This window comes from Zea mays, chromosome 5 (genome assembly GCF_902167145.1).
Source record: "Zea mays cultivar B73 chromosome 5, Zm-B73-REFERENCE-NAM-5.0, whole genome shotgun sequence".
In the NCBI taxonomy this organism is placed as follows: Eukaryota; Viridiplantae; Streptophyta; class Magnoliopsida; order Poales; family Poaceae; genus Zea; species Zea mays.
Window position 1 is genome coordinate 129,571,698 of NC_050100.1, and position 15,840 is coordinate 129,587,537.

The 15,840-nt window shown below is 42.4% G+C and overlaps 1 protein-coding gene across 1 annotated transcript; it reads right to left on the reverse strand.

The window, feature by feature from the left end:
- Positions 1–13,776: 13,776 nt before the first annotated feature.
- LOC103626879 (uncharacterized) lies at positions 13,777–15,441 on the reverse strand. The gene is made up of 4 exons (XM_020537717.1): positions 15,349–15,441; positions 14,863–14,976; positions 14,406–14,786; positions 13,777–14,327 (listed from the first exon to the last, which is right to left on the reverse strand). Exons 2-4 carry the CDS (start codon positions 14,969–14,971, stop codon positions 13,777–13,779), a joined length of 1,041 nt encoding a protein of 346 aa, XP_020393306.1. The 5' UTR covers positions 14,972–14,976; positions 15,349–15,441.
- Between the last annotated feature and the right edge of the window lie 399 nt (positions 15,442–15,840).

The following is a 15,840-nucleotide window of genomic DNA, read 5'->3' on the forward strand; positions in this document are numbered from 1 at the left end:
ATAGAACTCAAGTTCCATATTTTATTTTGAATGTTTACACTACAAAAAATAGTTCGAACATGTACGTTGTAGGTGCAAACCCTAGGAGCCACCACCACATCACAGCCGCATCCCACATCCGTCTTCTTTCCCGCCTCACCCCACAGCCGTCGCCTGCTGCACGTCCACCTTCTTCAATGCCTGTGTCTTGGCCACAGCCCACCGTTATCTGCTCTCTAACGGCGCCACCCGAGCTCATGCCTCAATCTTGTCGTACCTAGAGATGTCAATAGGAATTCCTCACCGAATTATAGCATTCTAGATCCATCTCCGTCATATTTGATCCATTCTCATATCCATCCCCATAGCCATCATGAGTGCAAAACTTATCACATATCCATCCCCATTCGAGTTTTGGATCCCTATCCCCAATTAAGGGATAACTAGGTACTAACATCTAGCACAAGCTCTCCGGATTTCAGACATCACCACATCAGCAAGCACTCATCCATGAACCATGATCCATTTATCCATCCATCAGAAAAGAAATCATCAGTACTTCGGGACCAATAAAAGAAATGGAGAAATGGAGTCTGCTCACCTTCCTTGGTCACCATCCGAGTTCGTTGGCTCCTGAGAATCCATGGTCGTCACCGTCATCCTAGGCTCCTAGCAGTCGGCGATGCTCCTCGTCGCTGGTGAAGTCGCCAGTGTATAATGCCAGTGCAGTTGTCTAGTGTGCAATGCTAGCGCAACTATCTAGGCGTGCGGCGGCTGGCCGACTGGGTAAGGTATAGCGTATGGCTGGTTATTTTAGGGTTTTGTTTTTTGCTTGCCTTGTCATGTTGCCTTGTTGGACTAGGACCTAGGGTTTGGTGTGCTGCCGTACTGGGCTTAGTAGCCGACTCAGCCTCAACTCATTCATATAAACTGGACAGGTGTACACGTATGAAATACTCATGGATAATCGTGTTCGGAATACTGCTTCCCAAACCCATACCCGTTTATCCAATGGGTGAAGATTTTGTCCCATATCCATGGACAATTTTTGTCTCATATCCGTATCCTAATAGGGGAATTTGTAATACCCAAATTGTAATTTGTAGAGATAATATAAAAGGAGAGACAATTTCACTTTACCTATGTGTGAATTTGACCTTTTTGTACCCTCACATGTGAACACCATAAAAAATATATAATAATTATAAAATATTTGTCACCCAAAATATTTTGTGCATCATGCTGGTTTTTCATCTTTTTTTGTGTGCATTTTGTGACAATACAAAAATAATGTAAAAGAAATTCTAGAAATTAGAAAGGAGGAGAAATAAAATATTTTGGTATAAAAATAAATATATAAAAACATATGCTATTCTTACACTAGAGAAATGAAGTTGAACATTTGATCAATGGTGAAATTCATAGCAAGATCCACACTCAAATTTGAAATTTAAAGATGAAAAGGAAAATAAAAATAAAATAGAAAAGAATAAAAAGAAAAGGAGCCAGAACCCGAAATGGGCCCAAACTCACCTAGCCCATGTGGCATTTACCCCCTGCGCTGCCCAATTCGCTACACTCCCGCGCGCCCACGCCAGACAAGTGGGGCCCGTGCGTCATGCACCATCCCACGTCCTCGCTGAAACCCTGGCCTTACACTGCGCTCTGGGACCCACCGGGCAGTCTCTGGGCCGCCGCGTCTGACTCCGTCTTCCCCGCGCTCTATTCCTCTGTAACAAACCGCGCAGCGCTCGCCGCCATTGTCGGGGGTGCATGGGCGACCCTCTCCCATCCCGTGTCGGGTCCGCGGGGAATAAATTATGCCCTCTGCGCACTTCTCCACTTCCACGACTACCTCGCGCCGACCCTAGCCATCCTCTAATGCAACCCAACGGTGCCGCAACATCAGTCCATCGCCGCTGCCGTGGACCCGCATCTACGTCGCCGCTCCTGGGCTCATGAGTGGTCTGGGGGTTCGCCTGGGCTGGGCGGTTGTTTTGCTGGTGCGGTGGAGTGGGAGATCAACGGGGTCAGTCCTAATTCCTTGTTGGCGACAGAAATCCCGTCACCGCCGCGGTCCGTCGTAGACCAGATTTACCGCGACCACACAACCGGTAAGAAGACTCTCTTAGTGTTCCTGGGCGCATGCCTTTTCTTTTCACCTAGGTTTGGCAGTGGGGGGTTGGTATTGAGTCGGCTCCGGCGCCGCTCCGATGGAGCGCCGTCGCGATCTGGGCGCGCCGCCGTGACCAGCTCAGTGAGTTGAAGGAGATAATCCCTGGTCCATTGGATCGTGCGTGTACGAGCGAGATTAAAAGTGGCTTACCGCTTCGCTTGCAACGTTGGATCGGCGATGGATGGATAGGATTAGCTCCCTGTTTCATTAAATCTTGGTTGTCGATCTCCGATCTGGCGGAGGGCATCGCGTACCGATTCAATCAAAGTGTAGATCTAATCCTACGCGCTAAACCCTGATCCAACGGTCTGAAATCCTTGATACCCCTTCGCCGTGTGGAAATTGCAAAGGAGCCCCTGATATTAGTTAAATTAGAACCCACGGTCCACGGGAGCAGTGCATTGAGTCATTGGGATTCTTACACGCTTTCCCCTGCACTTCTCTGTACTTGAGGCCCCGTCCAGAGAGTTAAAAAATCAGGAAAATGAATTAGAAAATGAGTTTTTAATATAAAAACAATTCCTAGAATTTGTCTAATTCACAGAAAATTCATATGAACTCCAAATTGGTCCATTACAGTTTCTAATTTTTTGTAATATTATTGTTTATCCATTAGTGCCTCTGTTTTGACATGAAAGACACATTAAAATTTATCTAGTACTTAAGCTTGTATTAAACACATAAAACCTTCAGAAATTCATAACTAAAAATCCATAACTCCAAAATTAATAATTTCTGTTCCTATGATCTCATTTTAATGTGTATATTATTATCATGTATTTGTTTTACATTTTTGGTGTGATGTTAATTTTTGCTATACTATGTATGTATTGTGTTGATGCGAGTAGACGAGCAAGTCGCAGAGGATCCTGAGGTTCAGCTGGTAGAGACTGCTGAGCAGGAGCTCATTGAAGGCAAGATGTGCCCTTGATCACTTTCTTTTTACCCTGTCATGTTCTTATTAATCATAATCATCTGCATTGGTTAATTTTGATGGGACCCAATAGGTTATCCTAGATTTTGACTATCTTTATACCTTGTTTCAGCACTGGTTTTACTACTAATTTTTTTGGGTAGTACATGCTATTGCTTTATGTGGCTTTGGGTATAGAGATATTCATCACTCATTGTTATACTTTTTATTATCGATTTATTTTTAGTGTTCATGATAAGATCATTATGTTAATGGGAACATGGAGAACCACCCCGGGTAAACAGTGCTACCACAAGGGTTTAATGGGACACCCTTGGCTGATTAACTAGGAAAGCTAGTGGATGACTACCTTACCCGAAAGGGGCAAGGGTAGTAGGGGAGTGGTCAGTGTAGGGAGGTCCTTGGGTTGATTTTGCTGCGATGGCGGTCAGGCGAGGGATTCCTGCACTGTAGCTTCCTATAAAATGTAGCGGGTTTTCTGAAGCTAGTGGAACTTTGTAAAGGCCTCGTAGTGGTACCCTGCCTCGCTTCCTTGGTAGAGGTGTATGGGGTCCGATCAACTCCGTGGCAAATGGGTAACACGACTTGTGGGTAAAGATGCGTAACCTCTGCAGAGTGTAAAACTGGTATACTAGCCGTGCTCACGGTCATGAGCGGCTCGGACACTCACATGATTAATTTATGGAACTTAAACTCAATTTGTCATTTTATTGCATATAGGATTATTTTATTATTACTTTTACTTATTATTATTATGGTTTAGTATTTACTTACACTTAGTAACTCCTAATAAAATTTTGACCAACTTATAAAAGCAATGCTCAGCTTCAGCCTTTATTACATTGATTTGCCTTACACTTCACATGAACTCCCACCTTTGGTGAGTTCATGCACATTATTCCCCACAACTTTTTGAGCGATGAACGTGTGTGAGCTCACCCTTACTGTCTCACACCCCCACAGGAGAAGAGCAGGTGGTCGAAGAGGAGCCGCCTAACACTGAGGCTTTCGACTTGATCTAGGTGGCGTCTCCCAGTTAGCTTTGTGGCATCAGGGAATAATATATAGTTTGCTTTATTTTATCATTTATTTCTGTAAGACTTCCGCTGTGTAATAAGTACATTTATGATATTTATGACATTTATCTCTATGCACTCTGTTATTATATGTGTTGTCTTCTCTGGTGCATATATGAGATGCACCCGGCTTTGTCCCTTAAATTCGGGTGTGACAGAAGTGGTATAAGAGGAAATGTTGACTGTAGGACGAAACCTAGATAGAAATGGACAAAACCCTTACCTACTTACCTTACTTTGATTCCTTCTATACTTATCTTGATCTTGTCTCACCTTCTACTGTTCTACTCTGATCATTCTTACCTTTTCTACTCTGAGACAAGATGGATTTCACACCTTGGAATCCTACATTTATGACCTTCTTAGGAGATAGGAGGCCTAAGACAAAATCAAAACTATTTTCTCTATTTAAAAATGTCGTTTGATTGTTCTGATGATAAATGTCTGATTTGCTTCTTTGATTGATTGAAATATTATATATGGACATCTTAGCATGTACCACCATAAGGTAATGAATTAGCCTTAGTAGGTAAATTACCAATCTGCTTAGGTAATAAATCCCCCAAAGTAACATGATTCATAATTACCTGCCTTGTCTACTATTCTCTCTTACCATATGTTTCTAACTTAGATGGTCAATACCAGGAAGGGTGGTGGAATTGATCTACCTCCCAATTGACACACTCGGAGGATATTTGAACAACCCCAGCCACAACCAGCAGAGATGGACCCTCCACCACCACCTCCACCAACAGGAGTTGACCCACTGGTTGGAGCTCAGATGAGGATGATGCAACAAATGACAAACACTATGGCAGGTATGCATGCTCAGATGCAGCAGGAACGCCGGGAGCTGCGCCAGGAGAGAGTGGAGATACGTCAGGAGCTACGCCAAGAGCGAGAAGAGATACGCCAGGAGAAAAGGGTGCTACAGCAACAGCAACAGCAACCGCAACAAGCACCACTGCCTACACCACCACCTCTAGTTCCACCCCGGGACAAGCACCGGGAATTTATGAGTCACAAGCCACCAACATTCGCCAGTTCGACAGACCCACTAGATGCTGATGATTGGCTGAAATCAATTGAGAAGATGCTCAACATCGCCCAATGTTCTGACCGGGAGAAAGTTCTTTATGCCTCTGGTCGTTTGACAGGTCCTGCTGCTGACTTGTGGGATTCTTATGTTGCTGCCCATGATGCTGCTGACACTATTAATTGGGCGGAATTCACAACTCAGTTCAGAACCTACCACATTCCTGCTGGATTGATGAAGATCAAGAAGAGGAGTTTCTGTCATTGAAGTAAGGCAACATGTCAGTCAGCGAGTACAACGATAAGTTGATTCAACTCTCCAGATATGCTCCAAATGAAGTTGCTGAGGATGAGAGGAAGCAGGAGCACTTTATTGAAGGACTTAATGGACCCCTACAATATGCATTGGTGGCACACACATTTCCATCATTTCAGAGGCTACTGGATAAGGCTCTTGCTATTGAACACAAGCGTGTTCAACTGGGAGACTTGAAGAGGAAGGCTGTTTCACAGGGGCAGGGTAGCAGTAGAGTTCGTCCTTGCTATGTTCCACCTTAGGGTACACCTACTCGTCCAGGAGGAGGACCATGCCCAGCTCAGTACGCTCCATAGGGGTCTCCACGGACACCTCCCACTCGTCAGGCTGCTCCCACTGGCACCCCGACGAGGCCTACAAGACAGAAGACCGACCCTACATGCTTCATGTGCAGTAAGATTGGGCACTATGCTAATGCTTGTACGGTGGGGAATTCTAGTACACCAGCTAAGAACAAGCAACAGACTCCTGGCAAGGGATACTGTTTTGCCAGGGTTAATCAAGTCAGCGTTGATGCTACTCCTGATGGTGCTGACATCGTACTTAGTATGTTTTACATTAATGCCATTCCTGCAACCATATTATTTGATTTTGGTGCTACACATTCATTCATGTCTGCTCGATATGCCAACACAAATGAGATACCACTGCTAAATATGAGAAAACCAATGATAGTAATCACACCTAAAGGGCCTATTGAGGCAAATCATATGACACGTAGATTGACATTAACAATTATGGGAAGAGAATTTGGAGCTACTGCTATAATATTAGAGACAAGCAGTATAGATATGATCCTTGGTATGTCATGGTTAAGAAAGGCAAAGGCCATTATAGCATGTGGTAGGGGTACTGTAGAACTCACCAGCCCTAAAGGAGAAAGATTTCAAGTTCAAATTGCAGTAACCACCTCTTCCAGACGTGCGATGTACTTTATAACTGAGGAGTTTGTTGGAGACAACATCCGTGTGGTTAGAGATTTTCCGGATGTCTTTCTAGAGGAGTTACCAGGGATGCCACCAGATAGGGAAGTTGAGTTTGTCATTGATCTCTTGCCTGGTACTGCTCCTATTTCTAAATGGCCATACAGGATGTCCATAGAAGAGTTAAAGGAACTAAAGAAACAGTTAACTGAGTTACAAGAGGAAGAGTACATTTGTCCGAGTTCCTCACCTTGGGGAGCACCGGTACTGTTTGTACAGAAGAAGGATGGTTCACAACGGATGTGTGTGGATTATAGGTCCCTTAATGATGTTACTGTGAAGAACAAGTATCTGTTACCCCACATTGAGGATTTGTTTGATCAAATGAGGGGTGCCAGGGTGTTCTTTAAGATTGACCTCAGATCGGGATACCATCAAATGAAGATTAACCATCGGATATCCCCAAGACGACTTTCTCAACCCGATATGAATTATATGAGTTCACTATTATGTTGTTTAGATTAACTAATGCACCAGCTTATTTTATGAATTTGATGAATAAGGTGTTTATGGAGTATTTGGACAGATTCGTCGTAGTATTTATCGACGATATTCTTATCTATTCTAAGAGTGAAAGTGATCATGAGGAACACCTGCGATTGGTGCTACAGAAGCTACGAGATAATCAACTCTATGCCAAGTTCAACAAATGCGAGTTTTGGATTGACAAGGTGCCATTTCTTGGACATATCATTTCTAAGGAAGGGATTTCAGTGGATCCTGCTAAAGTCAAGGAGATAATGGCGTGGAGCATACCCACTACGATTACAGAGATTCGGAGTTTCTTGGGACTTGCAGGATATTATTGGAGATTTATTGAAGGATTTTCTAAGATTGCTAAGCCTATGACCTCGCTTCTAGAGAAGGGACGAGAGTTTAAGTGGGATGAGAAGTGACAAGAAAGCTTTGATCAATTAAAGAAGAGATTGATGTCACCACCAGTGTTGGTTATGCCAGATCTACAGAAGGGATTTGACATTTATTGTGATGCATGTGGCCAAGGATTGGGATGTGTGCTCATGCAAGAAGGACACGTGATTGCCTATGCGTCTCGTCAGTTGCGGAAACATGAATTGAACTACCCCATTGATGATTTAGAACTGACAGCCATTGTGCATGCGCTTAAGATTTGGAGACACTACATTATGGGAACTAAGTGCCAAGTGTACACGGATCATAAGAGTTTAAAGTATATATTCACTCAGAAGGATCTCAACCTTAGGCAACGCCGTTGGTTGGAGCTCATTAAGGATTATGATTTGGAGATTCATTATCACCCAGGCAAGGTGAATTTGGTTGCAGATGCCTTGAGTCGAAAAGAGCACGTTCATTCTGCTATTGTTGCCCAGCTACCCTATGAGATTGTTGAGGATTTCAGGAGACTCAACCTGGGAATTGTTACACACACTGAAGGAGTCACCATTGAATTGGAATCTACGTTGGAGCAAGAAATTCGTAAAGGTCAAGTGGGTGATGCTAAAATTCAAGAGAATAAGGATCTGATTATTGAAGGTAGAGGTCCAGAATTCACGGAGGATGAGCAAGGCACTGTATGGTTCAAGGATCGGATATGTGTTCCAGAGATTGATAGCCTTCGTGAGACTATATTGAAAGAAGCCCATGATTCTGATTACTCTATCCACCCTGGTAGCACTAAGATGTATCAAGATTTGAAGCAGAAATACTGGTGGTATGGATTGAAAAGAGATGTTGCTGCACATGTGGCTAAGTGTGATGTGTGTCAAAGAGTCAAGGCCGAACATCAAAGACCAGCTGGACTATTGCACCCATTGAAGATACCCGAGTGGAAATGGGAAGAAATTGGTATGGATTTCATTGTTGGACTACCCCGCACTCAGGCAGGATATGACTCTATTTGGGTAATTGTGGACAGATTGACAAAAGTGGCTCATTTCATACCTGTGAGGACAAACTACATGGGAGCCAAGCTAGCAGAATTGTATATGACTCGGATAGTTTTTCTACATGGGGTGCCTAAGAAGATCGTGTCTGACCGAGGATCACAGTTTACTTCTCGGTTTTGGAAGAAGTTGCATGAGAGCTTGGATACACAATTGAATTTTAGTTCGGCCTACCACCCCCAAACTGATGGGCAGACATAGAGGACTAACCAAGTGCTGGAGGATATGTTAAGAGCTTGTGCTCTTAAACATGGTGGAAGTTGGGAAAAGAGGATACCATATGTGGAGTTCTCATATAATAATAGCTACCAGGCCAGTTTGAAGATGTCACCGTTTGAGGCTCTATATGGCAGAAAATGCAGGACTCCACTGTATTGGGATCAAACTGGTGAAAGACAGTTCTTGGGGCATGAACTTATACAAGAGGCAGAAGAACAAGTTCGAATGATAAGAGAGAATTTGAGAATTGCACAATAAAGACAGAAGAGCTATGCTGATACCCAGAGAAGACTACTGGAGTTTAAGGAGGGTGATCACGTGTATCTGAAGGTGTCACCAATCCGGGGTATGAGAAGATTTAAAGTTAAAGGAAAGTTGTCCCCTCGCTTCATTGGACCTTTCTTGATCTTAAAGCGAGTGGGAGAAGTTGCATATCAACTAGAACTACCCGATCACCTGGCAGATGTACATGATGTATTCCATGTATCCCAACTAAAGAAGTGCCTCAGGGTACCTGAGGAGCAGCTACCGATGGAGGACCTTTGTGTTCAAGATGATCTGACCTATGCTGAGTAGCCTATCAAAATTCTTGATACACTGACTCAAGTTATAAGAAATAAAATTATTAAGATGTGCAAAGTGCAATGGAGTCACCATGGAGAAGATGCAACTACTTGGGAGAGAGAAGAAGAGCTTCGCATAGATTTTCCCTATCTTTTCACTAGTCCTTCCTAAATCTCGAGGACAAGATTCTTTTTAAGGGGGTAGGATTTGTAATACCCAAACTGTAACTTGTAGAGATAATATAAAGAAGAGACAATTTCACTTTACCTATGTGTGAATTTGACCTTTTTGTACCCTCACATGTGAACACAATAAAAAATATATAATAATTATAAAATATTTGTCACCCAAAATATTGTGTGCATCATGCTAGTTTTTCATCTTTTTTTGTGTGCATTTTGTGACAATACAAAAATAATGTAAAAGAAATCCTAGAAATTAGAAAGGAGGAGAAATAAAATATTGTGGGATAAAAATAAATATATAAAAACATATGCTATTCTTACACTAGAGAAATGAAGTTGAACATTTGATCAATGATGAAATTCGTAGCAAGATCCACACTCAAATTTGAAATTTAAAAATTAAAAGGAAAAGAAAAATAAAACAGAAAAGAATAAAAAGAAAAGAATAAAAAGAAAAGGAGCCAGAACCCGAAATGGGCCCAAACTCACCTGGCCCATGTCGCATTTACCCCCTGCGCGGCCCAATTCGCTACACCCGCGCGCCCATGCTAGACAAGTGGGGCCTGTGCGTCATGCACCATCCCGCGTCCTCGCTAAAACCCTGGCCTTACACTGCGCTCTGGGACCCACCGGGCAGTCTCTAGGCCACCGCGTATGACTCCGTCTTCCCCGCGCTCTATTCCTCTGTAACAAACCGCGCAGCGCTCGCCGCCATTGTCGGGGGTGCGTGGGCGACCCTCTCCCATCCCGTGCCGGGTCCGTGGGGAATAAATTATGCCCTCTACGCACTTCTCCACTTCCATGACTACCTCGCGCCGACCCTAGCCATCCTCTGCCGCAACCCAACGGCGCCGCAACATCAGTCCATCGCTGCTGCCGTGGACCCGCATCTACGTCGCCGCTCCTGGGCTCACGAGTGGTCTGGGGGGTTCGCCTGGGCTGGGCGGTTGTTTGCTGGCGCGGTGGAGTGGGAGATCAACAGGGTCAATCCTAATTCCTCGTCGGCGACAGAAATCCCGTCACCATCGCGGTCCGTCGTAGACCAGATTTACCGCGAGCACACAGCCGGTAAGAAGACTCTCTTAGTGTTCTCGACGCCTTTTCTTTTCACTTAGGTTTGGCATTGGGGGGGGTTGGTATTGAGTCGGCTCCGGCGCCGCTCCAATGGAGCGCCGCCGCGATCTGGGCGCGCCGCCATGACCAGCTCAGTGAGTTGGATCGTGCATGTACGGGCGAGATTAAAAGTGGCTTACCGCTTCGCTTGCAACGTTGAATCGGCGATGGATGGATAGGATTAGCTCCCTGTTTCATTAAATCTTGGTCGTCGATCTCCGATCTAGCGGAGGGCATCGCGTACCGATTCAGTCAAAGCGTAGATCTAATCCTACGCGCTAAACCCTGATCCAACGGTCTGAAATCCTTGATACCACTTCGTCGTGTGGAAATTGCAAAGGAGCCCCTGATATTAGTTAAATTAGAACTCGCGGTCCACGGGAGCAGTGCATTGAGTCATAGGGATTCTTACACGCTTGCCCCTGCACTTCTCTGTATTTGAGGCCCCGTCCAGAGAGTTATAAAATCAGGAAAATGAATTAGAAAATGAGTTTTTAATATAAAAACACTTCCTAGAATTTGTATAATTCATAGAAAATTAATATGAACTCCAAATTGGTCCACTCCAGTTCCTAATTTTTTGTCATATTATTGTTTATCCATTAGTGCCTCTGTTTTGACATGAAAGACACATTAAAATTTATCTAGTACTTAAGCTTGTATTACACACATAAAACCTTCAGAAATTCATAACTAAAAATCCATAACTCCAAAATTAATAATTTCTGTTCCTATGATCTCATTTTAATGTGTATATTATTATCATATATTTTATTTACATATTTGGTGTGATGTTAATTTTTGCTATACTATGTATGTATTGTGTTGATGCGAGTAGACGAGCAAGTCGCATAGGATCCTGAGGTTCAACTGGTAGAGACTGCTGAGCATGAACTCATTGAAGGCAAGTTGTGCCCTTGATCAATTCCTTTTTACCCAGTCATGTTCTTATTAATCATAATGATCTGCAAAGGTTAATTTTGATGGGACCCAATAGGTTACCCTAGATTTTGACTATCTTTATACCTTGTTTCACCACTGGTTTTACTACTAATTTTTTGGGTAGTACATGCTATTGCTTTATGTGGCTTTGGGTATAGAGATATTCATCACTCATTGTTATACTTTTTATTATCGATTTATTTTTAGTGTTCATGATAAGATCATTATGTTAATGGGAACATGGAGAACCACCCCGGGAAAACAGTGCTATCACAAGGGTTTAATGGGACGCCCTTGGCTGATTAACTAGGAAAGCTAGTGGAATACTACCTTACCCAAAAGGAGCAAGGGCAGTAGGGGAGTGGTCAGTGTAGGGAGGTCCTTGGGTTGATTTTGCTGCGATGGCGGTCAGGCGAGGGATTCCTGCACTGGAGCTTCCTATAAACTGTAGCGGGTTTTCTGAAGCTAGTGGAACTTTGTAAAGGCCTTGTAGTGGTACCCTGCCTCGCTTCCTTGGTAGAGGTGTATGGGGTCTGATCAACTCCATGGCAAATGGGTAATACGACTTGTGGGTAAAGATGCGCAACCTCTGCAGAGTGTAAAACTGGTATACTAGCCGTGCTCACGGTCATGAGCGACTCGGACACTCACATGATTAATTTATGGAACTTAAACTCAATTTGTCAGTTCATTGCATATGAGATTATTTTATTGTTACTTTTACTTATTATTATTATGGTTTAGTATTTACTTACACTTAATAACTGCTAATAAAATTTTGACCAACTTATAAAAGCAATGCTCAGCTTCAGCCTTTATTACATTGATTTGCCTTACACTTCACATGAACTCCCACCTTGGTGAGTTCATGCACATTATTCTTCACAACTTGTTGAGCGATGAACGTGTGTGAGCTCACCCTTACTGTCTCACACCCCCACAGGAGAAGAGAAGGTGGTCGAAGAGGAGCCGCCTAACACTGAGGCTTTCGACTTGATCTAGGTGGCGTCAGGGAATAATATATAGTTCGTTTTATTTTATCATTTATTTCTGTAAGACTTCCGCTATGTAATAAGTACATTTATGATATTTATGACATTTATCTCTACGTACTCTGTTATTATATGTGTTGTCTTCTCTGGCGCATATATAATATGCACCCAGCTTTGTCCCTTAAATCCGGGTGTGACAGAATTCCTCATGGGTTAGCGCTATCGGGTCTCCATTGATATCTTTAGTAGTGCCCGACCACGGCCCACCTTCGTCCGCCCTCTAAGGCCCTGTTCGTTTTTATCAAACCCATGGAGATTGAGAGGGATTGAATCCCTACAAGTTAAATTCCCACTCAATCCACTTAAGGCCTTATTCGGCACAATAGTATTTAATACACACTCGGATCCAATACACAACCGGATTAAGTGAATCCATCCCATATCATTTAAACCATGTGTGTTTCAGTTACAACTAGGATTCAATACGTGACTCATTTTTTACTGTTCGCTTACACCACATGGATACATTCATTGATCCAATCAGAAGCTGCTGTAACTAAAACACATTTCACAATACAAGAGGTTTTTAACTGAAACACATTTCAAGTTTGCATGCAACAAACTGGAATCATAACATAACTGGTTGGATCAAAATCAGAAGCTGTGTCGAACACATCTAATAAACCAAAATGTGGCCACGTATTCAAACTTTAAGCATCAAAATTTTGATCACAAGCTGTGTTGAACACATCTAATAAACACAGATTCAAACTTTAAGCATCAAAATCAGAAGCTGGTCACTGTAGGATCAATTCATTTGTCTCTTATTACATTAGAGTAGAATGCATGTATTTAGATTTAAAACAAACCAAAGGGAGAGGGTTAATTTTTCATTCAAATATCATAACATAACTGGTTGTCCAACAAGCAATTCGGACGAGTCCACCTGCAAGTAAATGTAAGCGTTAAACACTAGAATTTCTCATGAACAAATTAATATTTCATATCAAACATAAATCTGGTAGACTAGAATTTCTCATGAACAAATTAATTGACAGTCCCTACGTCAATGTGAAGTATGCCTGTAATTAGACAAGCAGTAGCTACTCTGCAATTTCCTACTCCTAAAAAGCCAGTCATCTTTGACATGATCAAACAAAAGGAGACAAAGATGAACGGTTATGCACTTCTTGATGAACTAACAGCTAATGTACTTCTCTCTTGAATACATGCTAGCAACAACTATAGTCTAATTATGATCAGATAACTGCATCTAGATAAAACTGAAATGTTCAAGCATCTAGTTGGAAGAGAAGAGGGAAAGGAAGAGAGCATACCAGCTAAGCCATCTCGTTTCTCAGCCAAATCAGTGCAGACTCAGCATCATCATCGCATGCACTCAAGAAAATTTGCCTGTTGTCAAGGTCCTTGAAGACATTGTAGGCTTTCGCTTTTTCCTCCTTTGTAACTTCCATTGTACCAATAATGGATATGCACTTCTTGATTGAGAAGTCTGCAGCTTGACTCACTTCCTTTTCCTCCCTCTCTTTTGCTAGTTGTGTGGCTTCTTCCTCAGCTTGCTTCATTCTCATGTCAATGTATCTTCCCATTATTCCTTCTAGGTTATCGCCCTTTTTATGCCTCTTTGTCCTTGTTTCTTCATTGTTCCCTCTTGTAGCAGTAGTCCTTCTCTGCGGCACCGGATCATGCCTTTCACCTGTTGCATCTCCTGCCTCAACAACACGGACATCATCTTCTTCATGTGCCGGCAAGGTTTCTTCCACTTCATCTTGTTCATGTTCTATGTTGAGAAACTCATCTCTATTTCCTACTTGAGTAAGATCTGGAAGTTGGGTGGAGGTGTAGTTGTAGGTCCCTTCAGCTGTTTGCCCTGCACAATGAAGTTTTACTTAAAAAAGGGTAGACAACATAACATATTGGAAAGCATGCACATTGTAATGAGACTAACCATCATAAAGCTCCCCCAAGGCCTCATATAGAGGAAAAGACTTATTGCGGAACTTTTTAGCCTTAGGATGAGAAGTCAGTATATTTTTCCATAAAGCTGGGTCAGCCGTAATCCTCCCTATCTTCTCATCAAAATGAGCTCCACTTTGATTCTTTGCATCCTTTAGCAACCTATAGTCCCTTTTCAGCTCTCTTTCCTTATCTTGTATTTGTGTCTTTGTGAAATAGACATATTGTTCCCTCTGATGAAATTCCTTGACAATTTTGTTCCATGCTTCTGTTGTCCATCCATTTTGACCCCTATAATCAGCTGTCTTGTGCTCATGCAAGAGGTCCACAAGAGTTTTCTCTAGAGTTGAGTTCCAAGCGGCTCTTAATTTCTCTACACAAGACAAGGAAGAAACATTACTAGTAGAATTCCAAGAGGCGCTTAATTTCTCTTAAGTCTACTTGCATACCTTTTGGAGAACCTCCATGTTTTCTTGGATCACCAGCTTTAGGAGAAGGCTTCTTTGTTGCACTTTTTGATAAGAGCATGTTGATTCTTGGAGAACCCCTTCCAAACATGTTAACTAATATTATATAACACAATATTAAACCAAATTTCTATGCTGAAAACAGTTAGCTGAAATTTCTATTCTGAAATTGGAACAAAAGGAACAAAGAAAATTTCTATTATGAAAACAGTTAGATGATATTATGTTTCAGGATACTAAATAATGAGAAATGGATTAAACCAAATATTAAGAGAGGTAACAATGTGACAGTAAATAAAATGTAGAACAGAGCAACATATGGTCTATTCCAAACTAAACCAGAATACATGAGGGCTAATAGATGTGCCAATTTTTTAGACAAATGTGCCACTAATTTCTATGCTCTTGGTAATCATTCCACATTTCTTATGCTATTGCATCTCTAAGATTATTTCCTTGGACATTTCCTTGATCGTTGCCTTGATCGCCATCCGGTAGATCAACAAAGTTTTGTGGCGAAATATTATCTGGTTGATTATCTAACCATTCCTCATCCCCTTTGAGTGATCGAATAATATTGTGAAGTACAGCGGCTGCTACTGGTATCTTCACTTGATTCCTTATTTTGTGAAATGTGGCAGCTTTGAGGATGGGAAAGCGCTTCTTCACAACCCCCAAAGTCCTTTCAACATGATTCCTCAGTATGGCATGGCGATGGTTAAATAATTCCTTGTAGTTCTGAGGTCTACGGTGACCTTGCCCATACTCCTTTAGATGGTATCTAACTCCACGATAAGGTGCAAGGAATGATGAGGTGTTGGCATACCCACCATCGACCAAATAGAACTTTTCTGGAGGTACATTGAATCCATTGTTCATTGCAGATCGAAGAACTCTAGCATCTGTAGCAGATCCCTCCCACCCAGTAGATATGAAAGCGATATTTAGGTCGAAATCACA